General features: G+C 39.0%; 1 protein-coding gene across 10 annotated transcripts in view; it reads left to right on the top strand.

Moving 5' to 3' along the window:
• LOC126252757 (liprin-beta-1) overlaps positions 1–22,889 on the top strand; it is a 1,040,988-nt gene that overhangs the window by 1,014,487 nt on the left and 3,612 nt on the right. For all 10 annotated transcript variants that reach the window (XM_049953679.1, XM_049953678.1, XM_049953677.1 and 7 more), the window contains one exon: positions 13,126–13,194. In XM_049953679.1, the coding sequence (XP_049809636.1) occupies positions 13,126–13,194 (69 nt within the window). The remainder of the gene's footprint in view (positions 1–13,125; positions 13,195–22,889) is intronic.

Raw genomic sequence — 22,889 nt, forward strand, 5'->3', positions numbered from 1 at the left:
TTTGACATGCTTATAGATATCGCTGAGAGCAATACTGTATGTAAATTTCAGAATTTTTACATTATTTTTGTAGGAGATACAGACTTTAAACTTTGTTCTTGTTGTGAGTTAAATACTGACACAATTGCATAAAAAAAGCCATTTTCAGAAGCATATTTATAAGAAGCGCAATGCAGTACAAAAATTTTAAAAGATCCACTGTTGAGTGAGATATTTTGCTATGTTGTTGTTGTTGTGGTGGTGGTGGCGGTCTTCAGCCCAGAGACTGATTTGATGCAGCTCTCAATGCCTGTGCAAACGTCATCTCCAAGCAACAACTGCAACCTATGTCCTTCTGAATCTGCTTAGTGTATTCATCTTTTGGTCTCCCTTTACCATTTTTACCCTCCATGCTGCCCTTCAATACTAAATTGGTGATCCCTTGATGCCTCAGAACGTGTTCTACCAACTGATCTCTTCTTCTAGTCAAGTCGTGCCACAAATTCCTCTTCTCCCCAATTCTGTTCAGTACCTTCTCATTAGTTAAGTGGTCTACCCCTCTAGTCTTCAACATTTGTCTCTAGCACCACATTCCGAAAGCGTCTGTTCTCTTCTTGTCTAAACTATTTATCGTCCATGTTTCACTTCCATACATGGCTACACTCCATACTAATACTTTCAGAAAGGACTTGCTGACACTTAAATCTATATTCAATCTTAACGAATTTCGCTTCTTCAGAAATGCTTTCCTTTCCATTGCCAGTCTACATTTTATATCCTCTCTACTTTGATCATTATCAGTTATTTTGCTTCCCAGAGAGCAAAACTCATTTACTACTTTGTCTCATTTCCTAATCTAATTCTCTCAGCATCACCTGATCGAATTTGACTACATTCCATTATCCTCGTTTTGCTTTTGTTGATGTTCATCTTATATCCTTCTTTCAAGACACTGTACATTTTGTTCAACTGCTCTTCCAGGGTCTTTGCTGTCTCCAACAGAATTACAATGTCATCGGTGAACTCCAAGTCTTTATTTCTTGTCCATGGGTTTTAATTCCTACTCCAAATTTTTCTTTTGTTTCCTTCACTGCTTGCTCAATATACAGATTGAATAATGAGGATAGGCTACAACCCTGTCTCACTCCCTTCCCAACCACTGCTTCCCTTTCATACCCCTCGACTCTTATAACTGCCATCTGGTTTCTGTACAAATTGTAAATAGCCTTTTGCTTTCTGTATTTTACCCCTGCCACCTTCAAAATTTCAAAACATTGTCAAAAGCATTCTCTAAGTACGCAAATGATAGAAATGTAGGTTTGCCTTTCCTTAATCTATGTTCTAAGATAAGTCGTAAGGTCAGTATTGCCTCACGTGTTCCAACATTTCTATGCAAACCAAACTGATCTTCCCCAAGGTCGGCTTCTATCAGTTTTTCCATTCATCTGTAAAGTAATCATATTAGTATTTTGCAGCCGTGACTTACGAAACTGATAGTTCAGTAATTTTCACACTTGTCAACATCTGCTTTCTTTAGGATTGTAATTATTATATTCTTCTTGAAGTCTGAGGGTATTTCACATGTCTCATACATCTTGTTCATCAGATGGTAAGAGTTTTGTTAGGGCTGTCTCTCCCAAGGCTATCGGTAGTTCTAATGGAACGTTGTCTACTCCCAGGGTCTTTCAGTGCTCTGTCAAATTCTTCACGCAGTATCATATCTCCAATTTCATTTTCATCTTCATCCTCATCCATTTACGTAATATTGACCTCAAGTACATCGCCCTTGTATAGACCCTCTCTATACTTCTTCCACCTTTCTGCTTTCTCTTCTTGGTTTGGAACTGGTTTTCCATCTGAGCTCTTGATATACATACAGGTTGTTCTCTTTTCTCCAAGGGTCTCTTTAATTTTCCTGTAGGGAGTATCTATCTTACTGCTACTGATATATGCCTCCTCATCCATTCATTTGTCCTCCAGCCATCCCTGTTAGTCATTTTGCACTTCCTGTCGATCTCATTTTTGAGACGTTTGTATTCCTTTCTGCCTGCTTCATTTAGTGCATTTTTATGTTTTCTCCTTTTGTCAATTAAATTCAGTGTCTCTTCTGTTACCCAAGGATTACTACTGGTCTCGTCTTTTTACCTACGTGATCCTCTGCTGCCTTCACTATTTCATCTCTCAAAGCTACCCATTCTTCTTCTTCTGTATTTATTTCCCTTGTTCCTGTCAATTGTTCCTTAATGCTCTCTCTGAAACTCTCTACAACCTGTGGTTCTTTCAGTTTATCCTGGTCCCATCTCATTAAATTCCCACCTTTTTACAGTTTATTCAGCTTTAGTCTACAGTTCATAACCAATAGATTGTGGTCAGTGTCCACATCTGCCCCTGGAAATGTTTTATGATTTAAAACCTGGTTCCTAAACCTCTGTCTTACCATTATATAATCTATCTGAAACCTTCCAGCATCTCCATGCCTCTTCCACGTATACAACCTTGTTTCGTGATTCTTAAACCAAGTGCTAGTTATGATTAAATTATTCTCTGTGCAAAATTCTACCTACTACTATTCCTTCTCTTCCTTTTCATACTGTTGAATTCCAGTCCCCCATGACCATTAAATTTTCATCTCCCTTCACAATCTGAATATTTTATTTTATCTCATAATACATTTCTTCAATGTCTTCGTCACTGGCAGAGCTAATTGGCATATATACTTGTACTACTCTGGTAGGCGTGGGCTTAATGTCTATCTAGGCTACAATAATGCGTTCACTACGCTTACCCACACTCCTATTTTTTTATTTATTATTAAACCTACTCCTGTATTACCCCAGTTTGATTCTGTATTTATAACCCAGTATTCACCTGACCAGAAGTCTTGTTCTTCCTGCCACCAAACTTCACTAATTCCCACTATATTTAACTTTAACCTGATGATAAATAGTTTGGACAAGAAGAGAATAGAAGCTTTCAAAAGGTGGTGCTACAGAAAAATGCTGAAGATTAGATGGGTAGATCACATAACTAATGAGGAGGTATTGAATAGAATTGGGGAGAAGAGGAGTTTGTGGCAAAACTTGACAAGAAGAAGGGACCGGTTGATAGGACATGTTCTGAGGCATCAAGGGATCACAAATTTAGCATTGGAGGGCAGCGTGGAGGGTAAAAATCGTAGAGGGAGACCAAGAGATGAATACACTAAGCAGATTCAGAAGGATGTAGGTTGCAGTAAGTACAGGGAGATGAAGAAGCTTGCACAGGATAGAGTAGCATGGCGGGCTGCATCAAACCAGTCTCAGGACTGAAGAACACAACAACAACAACAACAACAACAACAACAACAACCTACCTACCTACCTACACGATTAAGGGATCTGACATTCAACGCTCCCATCTGTAAAACACCAGTTTTCTTTCTCCTGATAACGATGTCCTCCTGAGTAGTCCCCACCTGGAGATCCAGATGGGGGACTATTTTACCTCCAGAATATTTTACCCAAGAGGATGCCTTCATCATTTAACCATACAGTGAAGCTGCATGCCCTTGGTAAAAATTTCGGCTGTAGTTTCCCCTTGCTTTCAGCCATTTGCAGTTCCAGCTCAGCAAGGCCGTTTTGGTTAATGTTACAAAGCCAGATTAGTCAGTCATCCAGACTGTTGCCCCTGCAACCACTGAAAAGACTGCTTGCCCCTCTTCATGAACCACACACATGTTTGTCTGGATTCTCAACAGAAACCCTTCTTTGTGGTTGCACCTACGGTATGGCTATCTGCATCGCTGAGGCACGCAAGCCTCCCCACCAACAGCAAAGTCCATGGTTCATGGGAGGGATATTTTACTAATCAATGAAAAATGTGTAGCTGTGAGAGCAGTGCTTTTGAGATATGACGTGATAAGTTTGAAGGAAGGAGCCTCCCAGAAGATTGTACAAGTACAGTCGGGCGTCCCCTGGGCAACGGTAAATACCGGCAGATCCTTCCACACACTGAGCTACGTCTAAAACGACATGTATTCAGAATCTAAAACGAAGGAAAGGCCCTTTTCAGAGCCATGTTTGACAGTCATATCTCTCAACATCGAGGGCATATCATCTGAAAAAGAAGAACTTATATCCAACACATGTAAACTTCATTCCTGCGATGTCCTGTGCCTCCAGGAGACACATAGAGGGCCATCACAACGCCGTCCAAATATTCCTGGGATGACCTTGGTGAAGGAGTGCCCTCACGACCAATATGGAAGTGCTCTGTTTATTCGGCCTGGAATCAAAGTATCCAACATTCAAGTTTACACCGTTAACAACACGGAAATCATTTCTGTTACTATCGGAAGCATTACGGTGTCATCAATATATAAACCGCCAGGGGAAAGGTTTGCTTTCAGCCAACATGTCTGTCACCCACAGCTAATAATGGGAGACTTTAACTGTCACAATAGAGTGTGGGGCTATCAAGACACAAATGAGGATGGAGAACTACTGGAAAGCTGGGCAGAAGAACACGAGCTGAATCTCATCCATGATCAGAAACAGCCTGCGTCATTCAGCAGTGCAAGATGGAAGAGAGGGTATAACCCAGACCTCATATTTGTTTCCAAAACCTTGTCCGGGTCATGCAACAAATTCGTTCTCAACCCTATCCCAAAGACCCAACACAGACCAATCATGCTAAAGTTTAGACCAGTAATACTGCCACAAAAAGTACCCTTTAAAAGACGTTTTAACTTCAAAAGGGGTCAACTGGAAAAAATTTGCGGACACCTTAGACATGGAAATCGTAAATTTACCATCAAACACTGAAAACTACGGAAAGTTCGTCCAAGCTGTTAAAAGATCAGCAAGACTCAGCATACCTAGAGGCTGCAGAACACTCTACATTCCTGGAGTTTCCAACGACATGAAACAAATATATAATGAATACCTGGAGCAGTACAGCATGGACCCTTTCAGTGAAGAAACCATAAAACTTGGGGATCAGCTAATGGAAACTATAAGCAAAGACAGACAAGAGTCCTGGAAACATACGTTGGAGAGTCTTGACATGAAGCACAGTAGCAGAAGAGCTTGGAACCTCATAAAGCGATTGTCCAGCGACCCGGCAGCCCCCAAGGATCAGGTTTCCGTAACAGCTAACCAAATCGCACATCAGCTCCTTTTGAATGGTAAACCAACCAGGAACAGTAAGACTGCCACCTCATATAAGAGGCCACAAGTGACTGAAATACCACCTGAGCCATACTTCACTTCAACAGAACTGGAAGCTGCTATCAGTTCCTTGAAACCCAGGAAGACCGCGGGTCCCGACGACGTCATTAAGGAATTTATACAGAACCTAGGGCCCATAGCTAAGGAATGGCTTTTAGAACACTATAATCTCTGCTGGTCAAACAAGACGATACCTAAGCTATGGTTGAAGGTCAAGGTAGTAGCTATCCCAAAGCCAGGTAAACCAAGAGATGATGCTAAGAACTATCATCCAATATCGCTGCTGTGCTGCCCTTTCAAGCTATATGAACGTCTTATCTTGAATAAAATAGCACCACAACTAGAAAGGCAAATCATTCCACAACAAGCAGGATTCAGACCAGGTAAATCTTGCACTGCCCAGGTCCTCTGCCTAACATAATACATAGAGGACGGTTTTGAGAAGGGAGAAAAAACTGGCGTGGTGTTTGTCGACTTATCAGCACCTTATGACACGATAAACCACAAAATCCTCCTGGGAAAAATTTTCAAGATGACGGGAAACTACCACCTTACTGAAGTTGTGAGATCACTGATCTCCAACAGAAGATACTATGTGGAATTTCAAGAACAAAGAAGTCGCTGGAGGAACCAGAAGAACGGGCTCCCACAAGGTAGTGTTTTGTCCCCCCTACTTTGTAATCTGTATACAAATGACCAACCAGTTGGACCGACGACAAGAAGCTTTATCTATGCTGATGATGTAGCCGTTGCATGCCAATCTAGATTAATCAAACAGATTGAGAGAAACCTAACAGATGCCTTAGAAGAACTAACTGAATATTACAACGGGAACCAGCTTCGACCTAATCCAGCAAAGACGCAGACTTGTTTATTTCATCTAAACAACAAGGAAGCAAACAGGGAATTACAATTGGAATGGAACTCAGTTAAACTTCAACACTGCCCAAACCCAGTTTATCTTGGAGTCACGTTAGATCGAACATTGTCTTACAAGAAACACGTAGAGAAAACTAGAGCGAAAGTCAACACGGAACGGCATAATCCGTAAACTTACCAACTCACACTGGGGAGCAAACCCTGAAATTCTACGTGCATCATCCCTGGCATTGTGCTTTGCTCCAGCTGAATATGCATGCCCCGTCTGGAGAAGATCGACACATGCTCAGAAGCTAGACGCAGCACTGAATGCCTCATGTCGATTAATCATGGGATGCCTGAAGCCTACAAACCGTGATCTCCTTTATATGTGTTCTGGAATAGCCCCCCCCCCCCCCCCCCCACAGATCAGACGGCAAACGTTGGCGATGGCCGAACGAAGCAGGCAGTGCGAAGATAGAAGACATCCCCTGTACGCACATCAGCCAGCGGAGGCAAGACTTAAATCTAGGAAAGACTTCATAAAAGTTGAACGTCCACTAACCAAAAGTCAGTCTACAACTAGAGAATCAATGTGGAAACAGAAATTGGATAAAGGCAGTCTGAAAAGTTGGAACATTAAAGAAAAACTTCCTGCTGGATCACAATTGGAATGGAGAGTCTGGAAGAGCCTAAATAGACTTAGATGTCAAATGGGAAGATCACAGTATAACCTGATCAAGTGGGGATACGCCGAAGAAGAGCCCTGCCAATGTGGAGGAAAACAAACCATGACACACCTGCTGACCTGTCCATCTTTGCTGGCCCCATGCACTTTCCAAGACCTGTGGTTGGCCAACGACACTGCAGTGAAGTGTGCCGTGAAGTGTGCCGAACACTGGAGAGAGATATGAGCCTTGCTTTAGACAATAATGACGACTTACAATATGTGAAGATCATGAATGTATATATGAATGAATAACTATCATTTACTTGTATTTGTAATATAGCATATATAGCGTATTAATTAATTACAGATGTAGCTCAGACACGATTAAATAAAATAAAAGCTATTTATGAACAGGGAAATTTAGTGTGTTTCAAAAAAATTACTGTAATTCTTTCCCTAATTAAAGTTAAGAACAAATTTTTGATATGTTGAGAGACACTTCAGTGATCTAAATTGTTAGTGAATTTGAGATTTTTCCATTGAGTTTTGTGGAAGATAGAGACTTTAAAGTGATCTTCTGTCGCCATGGAGAGTGATGCACTGTGACAGTATAAGACTCTAATTCATTATAAATTTCCCTCAGTTTTAACAGTTGGAGCGTTCTAATATATCCACAATAGACAAGAATTATTTACGAATGTTAATATGAAAATTTTTGAAAATATGTCACAGGTGGAGCATAATGCCGGATTGAAACCGGTCGTGGGCTGTCCGTTGCCCACCCAAGATTTACTATATCAGTGCTCAGATCCTTGTATCAAATTTATGTAGCCTTTCTTCTAATCTCATGCCTCTTTTGAGATTCAGGTATCTAATGGCCATCTCCAGTTCCCTTTTACCATCAGGTCCACTAACAAGCAGCAATATATTTATTCAGTAGGTAGTTACTAACATGTCAGCATAAAAGTTCTGTCACGTAGAGGAAAGGGTACAGGTGTGCTCTGTCTTCACTATTTTATGTTGTCAGGTGTCATTTCTGCAGTAGCATTTATACAAGCAATATTTTTTCTATACGATATTTTGTGACTTTATTACTCTGCTTCCACACATTGGTGACAACGTTGGTGCCGAAGTGACCGGTAGTTATGACACAGCATCCATACGTTGGAGCCAGCGTTCAGTTGAATTCATGTACAGTCAACATAAGCATGTGTAACAAACAGATCATGGCCGGTGAATTTGTGGTTTTGAACAAGAATAATTATGTTCCATCATTGGAAAACAAAAAATGAAAATATGAAAAAGAAAATGGTGTGGGCAATGACTATAACACATACATACAAATACTCCAACGTCATTGTCAGAGAATCTGTTGTGCACGACATTCAGAATAAAATGACATGGTTTGGAAAATTCAGTTTAGGATCAGTCTTCATGTGGTTTAATACATCATTTGCTATACATAAGATATATTCAAAGTAGAAAAATTCCAAAATCAGTTAGGGATATGTGCAGCCCACAAGTTTCAGAGAACAGCATTAAGAGAAAAACATTCCAAAAAAGTTTATAGAAGTAGTATAAAGCATATGATTAAAGTTCTGTTCGAATTTGAATAAACTGTGTGTTATGTGGATTGTAAATGGAAATTCTGACTCATAGATCAGATAGATTATGACCTAACCCAACCAGCCAGTTGAATATACAATTTAGTTTATGGGTGATTCAAATTAATGCTTAAGACACTACCTATCTAAACTAACTTTCTCTTGAATTAGTTTATCATCTGTTCATTATATAGATCCAAACTTTGCAAAATGACAACAGTACTCATGTACAAAAGAATACCTATATTGCATTTCGTAGAGTAATTTGCATTTTTTACTTTGCATACTAAAGGCTCATACTATAATTTGAAGTTATAATTTAAAGCAAATAACTATCTGCTCATATGAAGTTACAGGCCTTTCTGTCCATAATCCATATTTTCTAATGTGAAAACATATTTCATTCAAATTTGTAGACATCAACAGAAACAGTTATTAGAGGAACATCTATTGCAACTGTTTTAAAAACCGAATCACTTACTTTATAATATGCATAGAAAAAAATACATAATTCACCATATATTCCATCCAGTAACTAAATTTCAGTCACAGCAAAAATTAACTACTTTATGCTCCTGACCTTTCGGAAATATTAATGCCTAATTGAAGTTATAGTGAGTATTCTCCATTATCACAAAATTCTCGGAACATCGTAAGGCGTAAGGGATATGGCAAGAACTTGGATGAAACAAGCTTTATTGAAAAGTAAACAAATACATCAGTGTACACAAAACACACAACAGCTACAGAACATATTGTAAACATATGCACCAATAATCAAATCTTTTCTTGGATAATTTCATGTTTTTTATACCCTGAACTGGTATGATTCTGAAAAGAGATTCAGCAGTTGTGCATTTGGTTGCCATGCATCTGAGGTGACTTGCGATTTTCGCGCGTCCTCATAGTAGGACTCCACAAATGTATTTCTTGCTGGGAAAGTTCCAAAAACTCAAGAAATTTCATGTTACTGCACTGATCCTGAAACAGTGTGTTTTCAGATATCTCATCTGGAAGTACAACTGAAAAACGAAAACCATAACAAACAACTTTGGTGCCAGTGTGTGGTCGGCGTATAGGTAATTGGCCCAATGCTCTTTGATGTTTGGTCGCAAGACAGACAAGCAATAGGGCAGCACCAATACTGTGGCCAATCTTGGTTCCAATGCCATTTCATTAATCCACACATTGGACCAACACTGTTGGCACCAACATTGACCCCACTGTGTGGACCTGGCCTCACAGTTGCAAAAGACAGTATTTAAACTACGCTACTTGTTCACGATTTGTGTATCAGCAATGGGAATGCTTTTAAGTGCACTATGAGCTTGTGTGCAGCTTAATATCTGTAGTCATTCATGATCATTTGAACAGAATAAACCCAAAATAATAATAGTAATAATAAATAATGTTTCCTCAGAAGTTCAATATTGTATGGACTAGACTAGAATCAGATAGGAAGCCAAGGTTATGACTTCTTTCAACCATAGCATGTAATTAGATTCACACTACTAAAAATCCCTTCACATAACCCAAACTTTTTGCCATACCTATTAAATGTATGATATACCCCCTTACTCTGTAGCTTTTACTTTGAATAATACTAACATTCATATAAGCTGCCAGATTACAAATCCAAAGATCTCGGTTTCAATCTGGTCGCATCAGTGTTTTTGTCTTTGATTTATCAATTCTTTTATCACTGGCAATGTTTGTTAACATGAAAAATGCTAAGCTAAGCTGTGGTTTGGAGTCCACATTGAACTGTAGATCCCCCTGGCTGACTAGGTAAGTTAATTCAAAGGTCAAAAGGAGGCAGCAGCATACCAATTCTATAGGGCCATGCCTAATAAAACCAATTTTTGGATTGATGAGAGCCTTACCAACCCAACTCTTACCCTTTGAATGGCCTGATTGATCTTCTGCATTCATAATACAGTGACACATACCTCCAGCCCACCCTTATTAAAATGTGCATAATCAATTTGAGGACAGCCTGTAGTAGCAATCAATAAATTTACCAACAACATACTTTCATGTTTTGCCAATTGCTTTACATTCACATGACTGTTCTAATCCACAAACAACTCAAGGGTGACCCTTTACACTGACCGGTGGTCTATTTCCAAGCATGCTTTGAAACTTAGCTGTTAGGGACAATTGTACTACTTCATTACTTTTTTGGACTGTCTTCAATAACAGTGCTTCCAACAACTTTCCCAAATTGACTAGATCTCAATTTTCACTAATTCCTTTCCCTTGTTTACTCCATTCTCATTGGCCACTTTCTTAAGTCCCGTTTTCCACTTTCATTCTATATTACTATCTCCTCTGTATCATTAGTGCATGTTGTCTTTTTTTCCCTAGTATGTGATTTTTTTATTAATGCAGCATGTATCTCCAAGTTTCCACCACCTATCCCCTCGCAAACATCCTTTATTTATCTGTCTTATGCTGTGTATCATTTAGTTTATTTGCACCCTGATATTTAGAGTTCAGCTTTCTGTCTATCTGTTACTAACAGCTCATCATTACTGATACTCGTGGAATCTGAATCACAGGTCTAGTTCTTGCTATTACAGAGATTGATAAGTAGAAACTACTCTTCTGCTGCATTTTTCTCCATTCAGAAATGCTGTATGTTTTCATTTTTAACAGTTGATGGCAGAGAGATATGGAACCAACTTGGCATTTGCCTAAACAAGTGTGGAAAACTTCTATAAATTGTAAACAGATTGAACTGTGGATCAGACAAGTAATCATTATTTAGAAGAGTAGATTTGATCCAAGTCTGACTCACCTTTCTGTCTTGAGGTCCAGCTTGGTTTTGGCTTTACAAACTGGTTGTTATTGTAACATTTCTACATGGAGTATTTTGCACAGAACTGACCTCGATCTGTTGCAACAATGTAACACTGTATGTTGAGATGCAAGCAGTGCCAAGAATATTGTCACATAATTTGTGTTGTCTCTTTTTTTATTATTATTATTTTATATCAGGGTCTTTCTGTCTGAGACCAACCATTGCAGTGTAATGGTGGAACTAGACTGCTTAGCCCTAACTGTATTATGATTGGTGGGAGATTTTTTGGATGACATAGTGGCATCCCTACATGCACTACCACTCAGTACTATGAAGAACTCTGGCGTCTTGTGTTCAGAAGTAATAGACTGTATTTCTACAGAAGCAATCCATCAGCTGTTAAGAAGTTCCTCAACAGAGTCAGAAGTACAGTGCATGCAGACTAGCCACATATTATAATAATAATAACAATAATAATAATAATAATCTTTCCTTGTACTGTGGTGTAGTTATTATAATTTATAAGAACTGAACAGCAGGTCATGGTGAATGATCCTTTATTGCCAAAACAGTTTAGAATTTTCAACTAGTGATAAGTTGCTTGCATAAGAGTGCCGTAAAATGTTTTATCTTCAGTGAGTGTGCTTATCATGATTGTCGGAAGAGAATAGTTATTTCTGAAGTATACAAAGGCTACAAACATACAAGTAGAAGATGCAAAATGTACTAATTCTACATTATTATTATACTCTATAGATACAATAATTCTCAAGAAACAGTCATTTTGCAGATACTTTTTAAAAGTACATTAATTCATGGAAACCTATTGACCTTAGTTGTTATTACTGCTGCAGTTGCAGGATGTCCTTATATCTTATGATAAACATGGTAAAAACAATTATTATCCTTTGTTGAGAAAAGATTTTGCCTATAATTAATATCTGACATAAGGGAAATAGAAGTGAAAAAAACAGCGGTATATACAAATTACTGTGGATATAAAAAATTATCACAAAAAAATCGATGTATTATATGTAATCAGGCAATCCTTCAAACAAGTAAATTGTGAATATTGGTCTGTATAAATTTAAGAAAGTCTTTGGAAAATTTATTTATAAATTACAGGAAAGGTGGTAGTAATTTGTCTCATGACAGTAATTTGTCTTGTCTTTGATACCCTGAACTTTAAAATAAAGAAGTAGGTATGATGTCTTCACTGTTATTTTTTTGTGATAACTTTGCATCTTTTTGGGAGGTTTGGTGTAACAGAAACTAATGATTAATTGGTGTGATTTATTTGTAATTACCTGTTAAATAATTGCTATTTTTACTCCTGCAAATTCTGCTATAACTATGCCATACATTTCTCATATGAGAATGAAATGTTATATTTGCTAATTAGCAAACGCTAATCTTTTGTACAAACGCCAAGGATCCGCTGTTTCGTAACAATAATTTAAATCTATTATATTGTGTAGAATTTTAGCACGGGGTTATGTGCTTATTCTAAGAATTGCAAATTAACTGTATTAGTATCAGAATACTGATAACCATAATTTTGTAACTTCGTGGCAGATCAAAACTGTTTGCTGGATCAAGACTTGAACTTCGGATCTTTGCCTTAATATTTCATTTGTTTTCCTGCAGTAAACATAACGGATTTTTGTAGGTACTAACTAGCATTTTTAATATGAGCCTTACTGAGACTGTGTTCCAAGATTAGACATAATTCAGAATAATGTCTTTCTTTAAGTCTGTCAGGTTTAAAACAGACCCAGGAATATTATGCCTGCAAGGAAATTCGCTGCAATCTTTAGATCATTTCCTACTCTAAAGAAATGTATCAATTGTATTTTATTTATTATTGTATGAAAAATGCAGAGCATTGCAATTTTCTTCTACCCAAATATTTGAAAGGGGGAGGGGGGTTAAATCTTTAAGCAAAATATATGCATAAGATTGTATATCTCGTCTCTCTTACTGACTTCCATTTCATTTTGGCAGATGAAAATGAACGCACAACAAAAGGCCGGGGTTGTCTCTCAGGTCACTGATGCTCAAGGCACAGTTCTGGTAAGTTTACAAAATTAACTGGAGAGTTTTTCAATTATGTTGTATTAATTTAGTTTTCATGTATTTTCTTTGGTGTGTTTTACTAATATTGGAGATAACAAGATTCACCCACCAGTTTAACAAACAAAAATCTTTTGGATGTATGATTTACATGAGGTATGTCATCGTTCTAAGGGCTGTATAAACAATCATGATTCTCGCAGTTATATAACTCTGATACTCTTTAGTCTTTTCCTGTTTGAAGAAACCTGAATGAATGCATGTCTGTCTGTGTGTGTGTGTGTTTCAATCTCCATGTAACTATCACATCCAATGTCTGTAGAGTATTCCATGTCAAGTGGTCAAATTTTAGAAATGGTCCTCACTCGACCACCTCACACTTTGTTCAGATTTGGTTTGCAGGTTTGCTAAATGACCAAATGAAAATTTATAGAGTTCTAGCTTCCAAATTAATTTTAATATTTTATGTCTATGGATCTCATTCAGTGAGGGATGTGCAGATGTTGCAGTGATGTTTTGAAAATTTTAACCATGTTTGAAGTACCGTAAATCAGTGGGTAATTGCTATAAAGCTGGAAAACTGGGGAAGGTAGATGAACAGTTGGCATTGTGCAGATTGTGTACATTTTATGAAATTTGGCTCACTATTTTTGCTCCTAGTGCCAATCAAAATTGTCAATAAATTTTGTCATGAGAAAATTTCTCTTAAGTTGAAGGAAATTGATCTCTTCATGTAATCGGTTTAAACCTCTCCTTTTCTGACCTTATTACAAGTAGCTTGTTTATAAGATCTAAGTTTTATCAATTTTTGGTTCATGGGTTTTGAACCGAAGTAAGTGATTTTAAAAACCCTTTTATCTCAGATGAGATACCTGACCCATACTTTCTATAACTACTGTTTGAAAGCGCACCCTTTTCTGGTACTAAACATGAAATTTCCACGAATGCTTTACCCAGTAAAGTTTATCATGCAAAGGACTATTGGGGTCACTCCGGAAATATGGACGTAAATATGAAAAATAAATTTTTAACAAACTTAGTTCCCTTTCACATTAAATAGGCACTAAATTTCTACATTTTATAGCTATCAATTTCTCCCAGAAACAAGAATTTGTGAGAATATAGCTTGTTGAACATGAGCTATAGAGATCCACAAAACATTTTAGAAATGTTTGTAATGCTTGTATGTTGGTAGCCCTGTCGTCTGGACTCCTTTGTCTTTGAGGATGAAGTCGTTGCAGTAATAATTAACTACAAGCTATTGCAACATGTTATAATAGTGAAATAATACATAGCAAGTAATATAATTTTACAACAAAAATAATCAGTTATTTAAATATAATGTAAATGAACAATTAAAAAGAAATACTCATCAAGCAGTGGTAGGGGAACACACACACAAAAGTTGCTGACAACTATGCAAGGAGTGCGGATGCCCGTGGGAAAAAAATCTTCACAATACCAGTTGACAATGCTGCATTGGTTTCTAACAAGAGGGTTACTCAATATATACAGACCTGAAGATGGCATAATGTAATGCCAAAACTGGTTGACTAAAAAATAAAACCAAAACAAGGGCTGTTTGTATTTTATTCTTGGAAATTGACCAGCCAAAGTCCCGCACTCCGGACATAGGATGGAGTTACATTTATTGAACATACACAAAAAGTTTTTGATCCAGTGGCTTCTTCGTCTAGCAGAAGAGTTGAAGGGGAGGGAAGAGGGGTGAAGGAAAAGGACTGGAAAGGTTTAGGGAAAGGGGTACAGTTTATAAAGTCACCCAGAACGATGGGTCAGGGGAGACTTACCAGATGGGATGAGAAAGAAGGACTGATTGTTGGGGACTGCACCGAACGAGATTTGAAAATCTGAGAGATTAAAGGTGAAGGCAGGTAATATTCAAGACAGAGATTACTACTAAAACATCATGCACGAGTTAACAAGAGTGGAAAGCTAAGTGCATTGTACAAAACAGAGCTGGGAGGGGGGACGGCGAAAAATAGACAAGTCAGAAAATGAAAGATGTAGAGAATTGAAATGGAATAAAGAAAGGAATAGTTACTGTGAATAAATGCTTAGACAGAAGGAATTAACGCAAATTAAGGCCAGGTGGGTGGCGAGAACCAAGGACATGTTGTAGTGCTAGTTGCCACCTGCGGAGTTCTGAGAAACTGGTGTCTGGGCGAAGAATACAGATAGTGCGTGTGGTGAAACAGGCACCGAGATTATGGTCAGGTTGTACAGTGTGCTTTGCAACAGGATATTTTGTGTTGCCTGTATACACCCTCTTCCTATACCCATTTATCTTGACTGGTAACTGGCTGGTAGTTGTGCCGATGTAAATGGCTCAACATTATTTACGTAACAGCTGGTATATGATGTGTCTTTTCACAGGTGTGTCTCCCTTTGATAGTATTTGTTTTGCCAGTTACACGGCTGGAATGGTGGTGGTAGCAGGGTGCATAGGACAAGTCTTGCACCAGGGACGGTCACAGGGGTAGGCGCCATAGGGTAGGGAGATGGATGCAGAAGGAGCACAGGGTCTGGCAAGGATATTGCAGAGATTGAGAGGGTGACAAAAAGCTGTTCTAGGTGTGATGTGCAAAATATCTGACAGAATAGATCTCATTTCAGGGCATAATTTTAGGAAGTCATGGCCTCGTCGAAGTAGATGATAGTTGCATTCAAGATTAGGTGACAAGCTGTGTGCTCTGAAGTTGTTTTTTGGAGGGATCAGCAGTACCAGGATTGTATGTGATGGCCAGGAAATCTGCTTTTGGACTAGGCTGTTGGGATAATTACGTGGCGTGAAGGCTGAAGTGAGAGTGGTTATGTATTGCTGTAAATTGTCTGCATCAGAAGAAATATGTTTGCCTGAATGCCAAGGCTGTATGGGAGGAAATGTTTGACATGGAAAGGTTAGCAACTTTCAAAATGTAAGTACTGTTGTTTGTTAGTGCCATCCTTTCCAGGTCAAACATTCCCTTCCATACAGGCTTGGCATTTGAGGCAAATGTGTTTGTTCGGGTGCAGACTCTTTACAGCAATACACCACCACTTTCACTTCAGCCTTCAGTAGACATAATTATCCCAACAGTGTAGTTCAAAAGCATATTTCCCAGGCCATCACGTCCAATCCTGGTACTGCTGATCCCTCCAAAAAACAACTTCGGAACACATCACTTGTCACCCAGTATTATCCTGGTCTTGAATGTATCAATCAGCTACTTCGACAAGGCCCTGAAACGAAATCCGTTCTGTCTGAGATTTTGCCCATCACACGTAGAATAGCTTTTCATCACCCTCCCAATCTCTGCAATATTCTTGCCAGACTCTGTGCTCCTTCTGCCCCATCTTCCTATCCTATCGCTCCTACCTCTGTGACTGTACCTGGTACAAGACTTGCCCTATGCACCCTGCTACCACCACCTATTCCAGCCGTGTAACTGGCAAAACAAATACTATCAAAGGGAGAAACACCTGTGAAACGACATGTCATATATCAGCTGTTACGTAAACACTGTTCAGCCTTTTACATTGGCGTGACTACCACTCAGATATCAGTCAGATAGAATGCGCATAGTCAGAGGGGGTATACGGCAGCACACGATATCCTGTTGCAGAGCATGCTGTACAACATGACAGTTATGACGTCAGTGCCTGTATCACCGCACATGCCATGTGGATTCTTCTTCCAGACACTAGTTTCTCAGTACTCCGCAGGTGGCAACTAGCACTACAACATGTCCTTGGTTCTCACTACCCACCTGGCCTTAATTTATGTTAATTCCTTCTGTCTCAGCATTTATTCACCGTAAATACTCCTTTCTTCAGTCCACTTCAGTTTTGTACATCTTTCATTTTCTGACTTGTCTATTTTTTGCTGTCCCCCCTCTCACCTCTGTTACATACAAAGCACTTAGCTTTTCACTCTGGTTAACTTGTGCCCAATGTTTTAGTAGTAATCTCTCTGTCTTGTATGTTACCCTGTCTTCCACCTGTAAGCTCTCATGTTTTCAAATTTCGTCTGGTGCAGTCCCCAACAATCGGTCTTTGCTTCTCATCTCATCTGGTAAGTCTCCCATGATCTGGGTTTAGGTGATGTTTTACAAATCATCCCATTTCGTAAACCTCCACCGCTCTTCCTTCTCCTTCGACCCTTCTCCCAGGAGGCGGAGCCACTGGCTCCGAAAACTTGCAGATTTAAATACTTTTATATGTGTGTTCTCCTGCCACCACTTGGTGACTAGATTTTCTTATCTATCCAATTACATTATATTTTCAAGGAAGTTATGTTGCTGCACCTGGGCAATTGGGGGCACCACCTTCCTGATACAATTTTTAACACTGTGTGAAACAAAATTTAAAGTATGTACCGACTTTATTAAAAAAAAAATTAAATAATCTTATTCATAAAATGGGTTTTATTGTATTTTGAAATCAGGAAGTTACTTTGCTACATCGTGTTTAAAAGTGTGTTGTTGCACTTTGTAGTTACTATGTGATCTGTTTGGTAAAGTTGCTCAGGGAAATGTCTTACTTTTAACTTCTGTTACTTCATTTAGCATCAGCAGTGGAGACAGCCCATCTTTTTTTTCATTTTTTCCTTTTTTTGCAAGAAATACACAATTCGCTTTTTTCTATTTCTATATATCGTCTTATATGGGACTTAATGAAGATACTGGCAGCTCAACAAACTACTGATAATCTAGTTAAGAGTCTCAGTAATCCGTCTGTGGATGACAATGCATGGTACAAATTTGTTCCAAAAAGCGAGATGTAAAAACGTGATATCTCACATTCTATTGCTCACAAAGATATGGGGTCAAGTATTTTGGGTAACCCTTGGCCTTTTAACTATTTGTATACTTACCAGAAGAATGGACATACTGTAGCTGCCCACAGTACAGGGTCAAAATTTAAACATTACACACTTCCTCCAGCCCAGGCAAATTGAGCAAATCGATTGGTTCTTTTGCATTAGGTGTTGTTGGGGGTGGACCTTAGGTGGCTTATAAAAGCACCATTTGTTTTTGGGTGGCTTCTGATAAAAGATGTAAATGTAGTTTTAACTGATGTAGAGAATACATTGAAAGGGTTGTGTAGTAACACTGTTCACGTTTACGTCGCACTTCACTTAGCGTAGACCGGGACTGTGTCCTAGGCATGCCCGATGTTGACTGACTGGGCACGGCCCGTGCTGCTGGAGTTGTTGTTGTTGTTCTTGTTGTTACGCCGGCAGAGGTCGCGTCCAAATTCTCGCGTGCCCTCTGGTGGACGGGACTCTACTTGCGGCAACTACCGCCCGTGACGCGCCGTGCCAATGTGCGCCTCCCGCGATCTTTCTGGTGGCTACTACAGGTTGTAAGGTCACTAAACTATATTTTTAGTCAGCATTTATTCACCATTAAAACTTTGATGCCACTGTCTCTGTACAACAAACACTTCACATCTATACAAATATGCCCAAAGTGGTACTGCAGGAACAAAAAAAATTACTAAACAGGGTTTTAACATGCAAAAAGAACTTAAAATGACTCCAAATTACACAAAAGTGGAAAAACTATAAATTCAGTAAAATATTTGCAATAACATTTTTACTCTTCTAAGATACAAATCATAAGCCAGGCCTTTTTGATGAACTGCGATTGATGAGCAACGTATCCAGAAAAAATGTAAAGCAAGCAGTTTTGCATATTTATTTGTTGTTAGTGTTTGTCAAAGTGTATCAATGTGTCTGAGTATGTAAATAAATTGTGAGAACTGTACTGACCTACAGAATTTGTTTTAACTAATCAGCAGACCCTGGCTCCAACACGGAAAAAGAAGAGAACCAGCTGAAAAATGTTCCTGTTGGAGCACAAAAAAGATCAATATGTTCCTCTTAAAAACACTCTGACCGAAAAGTGGGGAACCAGCTGCCTTCCTCACCAAACATTTTGGCACAGAAACACATTCTTGCCATTTTGTGCTGAAAGAGGGTAGCAGAGAGACTGTGATGATGGGGGAGAGACAGTGGCAGTGAAAAACAGAGTGAGAGAGAGAGAGAGAGAGAGAGACGAATGAATGAAGACAATAGCAGTGGCAGCCAAAGAGAGAGGAGTAGCACCATGTATTTTGAGTGAGAAGATTCCAAGAGTTACTCCACTCATCATGTAAATGCAAAAGTTTGTATAAACATGCACTTTTACTGTATACTGGGGATTTTAAGAACTGACGAGCATCAAAGGAGTGCTACAAATGTAAGTTCCACGAGGTGCATTTTAGCTGTGTATATTTTTACTTGTGACAGTTTTGTAATTTTATTTTTGACAAAACTGTGTGGAATGTGCAATATACTCTCCACTAAGATCTTAATGTTGTTGTTGTGGTCTTCAGTCCAGAGACTGGTTTGATGCAGCTCTCCATGCTACTCTATCCTGTGCAAGTTCATCATCTCCAATTAACTACTGCAACCTACATCCTTCTGAATCTGCTTAGTGTATTCATCTCTTGGTCTCCCTCCATCACTAAATTGGCGATCCCTTGATGCCGCAGAACGTGTCCTAGTAACCGATCCCTTCTTCAAGTCAAGTTGTGCCACAAATTTCTCTTCTCCCCATTTCTGTTCAATACCTCCTCATTAATTACGTGATCTACCCAGCTAATCTTCAGCATTCTTCTGTAGCACCACATTCCGAAAGCTTCTATTCTCTTCTTGTCTAAACTATTTATCATCAATGTATCACTTCCATAAATGGCTACACTCCATACAAATACTTTCAGAAATGACTTCCTGACATTTAAATCTATACTCGATGTTAACAAATTTCTCTTCTTCAGAAACGCTTTCTTTGCCATTGCCAGTCTACATTTTATATCCTCTCTACTTCGACAATCAGCAGTTATTTTGCTCCCCAAATAACAGAACTCATCTACTACTTTAAGTGTCTTATTTCCTAATTTAATTCCCTTAGCATCACCTGATTTAATTAGACTACATTCCATTATCCTTGTTTTGCTTTTTTTGATGTTCATCTTATATCCTCCTTTCAAGACACTGTCCATTCAGTTAAACTGCTCTTCCAGGTCCTTCGCTGTCTCTGACAATTACAATGTCATCAGCAAACATCAAAGTTTTTATTTCTTCTCCGTGGATTTTAATTCCTACTCCAAGTTGTTCTTTTGTTTCCTTTACTGTTTGCTCAATATACAGATCGAATAACATCGGGGATAGGCTGCAACTCTAACTCACTCCCTTTCCAACCGCTGCTTCCCTTTCATGCTCCTCGGTTCTTATAACTGCCATCTGGTTCTTGTACAAATTGTAAATAGCCTTTCGCTCCCTGTATTTGACCCCTGCCACCTTTTGAAAGAGAGTATTCCAGTGAACATTGTCAAAAGCTTTCTCTAAGTCTACAAATGCTAGAAACGTAGGTTTGCCTTTCCTTAACCTATCTTCTAAGGTAAGTCGTAGGGTCAGTATTGCCTCAAACGGAATCCAAACTGATCTTTCGCAAGGTCGGCTTCTACCAGTTTTTCCATTCGTCTGTAAAGAATTCGCGTTAGTATTTTGCAGCCATGACTTATTAAACTGTTAGTCAGGTAATTTTTACACCTGTCAACACCTGCTTTCTTTGGGATTGGAATTTTATATTCTTCTTGAAGTCTGAGGGTATTTCGCCTGTCTCATACATCTTGCTCACCAGATGGTAGAGTTTTGTCAGGGCTGGCTCTCCCAAGGCTATCAGTAGTTCTAATGGAATGTTGTCTACTCCCGGGGCTTGCTTTGATTTAGGTCTTTCAGTGCTCTCTCAAATTCTTCATGCAGTATCACATCTCCCATTTCTTCTTCACTTACGCCCTCTTCCATTTCCATGACATTGCCCTTGTATAGATCCTCTGCATACTCCTTCTGCCTTTCTGCTTTCCCATCTTTGCTTAGAACCAGTTTTCCTTTTGAGCTCTTGATATTCATACAAGTGGTTCTCTTTTCTACAAAGGTCTCTTTAGTTTTCCTGTAGGCAGTATCTATCTTACCTCTAGTGATATATGCCTCTACATCCTTACATTTGTCCTCTAGTCATCCGTGCTGAGCCATTTTGCACTTACTGTCGATCTCATTTTTGAGACGTTTGTATTCATTTTTGCCTGCATCATTTACTGCATTTTTATATTTTCTCCTTTCATCAATTAAATTCAATATCCCTTCTGTTACCCAAGGATTTCTACTAGCCCTTGGCTTTTTACCTACTTGATCCTCTGCTGCTTTCACTATTTCATCTCTCAATGCTACCCATTCTTCTTCTACCGTATTTCTTTCCCCCATTCCTGTCAATCGTTCCCTAATGCTCTCTCTGACACTCTCTACAACCTCTGGTTCTTTCATTTTACCCAGGTCCCATATTCTTAAATTCCCACCTCTTTGCAGTTTCTTTAGTTTTACTCTACAGTTCATAACCAATAGATTGTGGTCAGAGTCCACATCTGCCCCTGGAAATGTCTTATAATTTAAAACCTGGTTCCTAAATCTCTCTCTTACCATTATATAATCTATCTGAAACCTTCCAGTGTATCCAGGCTTCTTCCATCTATACAACCTTCTTTCATGATTCTTAAACCAAGTGTTAGCTATGATCAAGTTATGCTCTGTGCAAAACTCTACCAGGCGGCTTCCTCTTTCATTTCTTATCCCCATTCCATATTCACCTAGTACTTTTCCTTCTCTTCCTTTTCCTTCTGTCGAATTCCAGTACCCCCATGACTATTAAATTTTTGTCTCACTTCACTATCTGAATAATTTCTTTTATCACATCATATATTTCTTCAATCTCTTCATCATCTGCAGAGCTAGTTGGCATGTAAACTTGTACTACTGTGGTAGGTGTGGGCTTTGTGTCTATCTTGGCTACAATAATGCGTTCACTATTCTGTTTGTAGTAGCAGACCTCTGCTCCTTTTTTTTTATTCATTATTAAATGTACTACTGCATTACCATTTATAACCCTGTAGTCACCTGACCAGAAGTCTTGTTCCTCCTGCCACCGAACTTCACTAATTCCCACTATATCTAACTTTAACCTATCCATTTCCCTTTTTAAATTTTCTAACCTACCTGCTCACTTAAGGGAACTGACATTCAATGCTCTGATCCGTAGAATGCCAGTTTTCTTTCTCCTGATAACGACATCCTCCCGAGTAGTCCCCACGTGGAGATCCGAAGGGGTTCTATTTTACCTCTGGAATATTTTACCCTAGAGGACGCCATCATCATTTAACCATACAGTAAAGCTGCATGCCCTCGGGAAAAATTATGGCTGTAGTTTCCCCTTGCTTTCAGCCGTTCGCAGTACCAGCACAGTAAGGCCGTTTTGGTTAATGTTACAAGGCCAGGTCAGTCAGTCATCCAGACTGTTGCCCCTGCAGCTACCGAAAAGGCTACTGCCCCTCTTCAGGAACCACACGTTTTTCTGGCCTCTCAACAGATACCCCTCCGTTGTGGTTGCACTTATGGTATGGCTATCTGTTTCACTGAGGACTCAAGCTTCCCTACCAATGGCAAGGTCCATGGTTCATGATCTTAATATGCCAGGAGTAATGAACACACAGTGGAACTTGATGTACAGTGAAAAAATTTTTCAAATGATCTGAAGATGACAGTCTTGTCTGTCGAAACCAGTCAGTGAAAAACAGTTTTGGATGTGATCTTGTCTATA

Source organism: Schistocerca nitens, chromosome 4 (assembly GCF_023898315.1).
Source record: "Schistocerca nitens isolate TAMUIC-IGC-003100 chromosome 4, iqSchNite1.1, whole genome shotgun sequence".
NCBI classification, from domain to species: Eukaryota; Metazoa; Arthropoda; class Insecta; order Orthoptera; family Acrididae; genus Schistocerca; species Schistocerca nitens.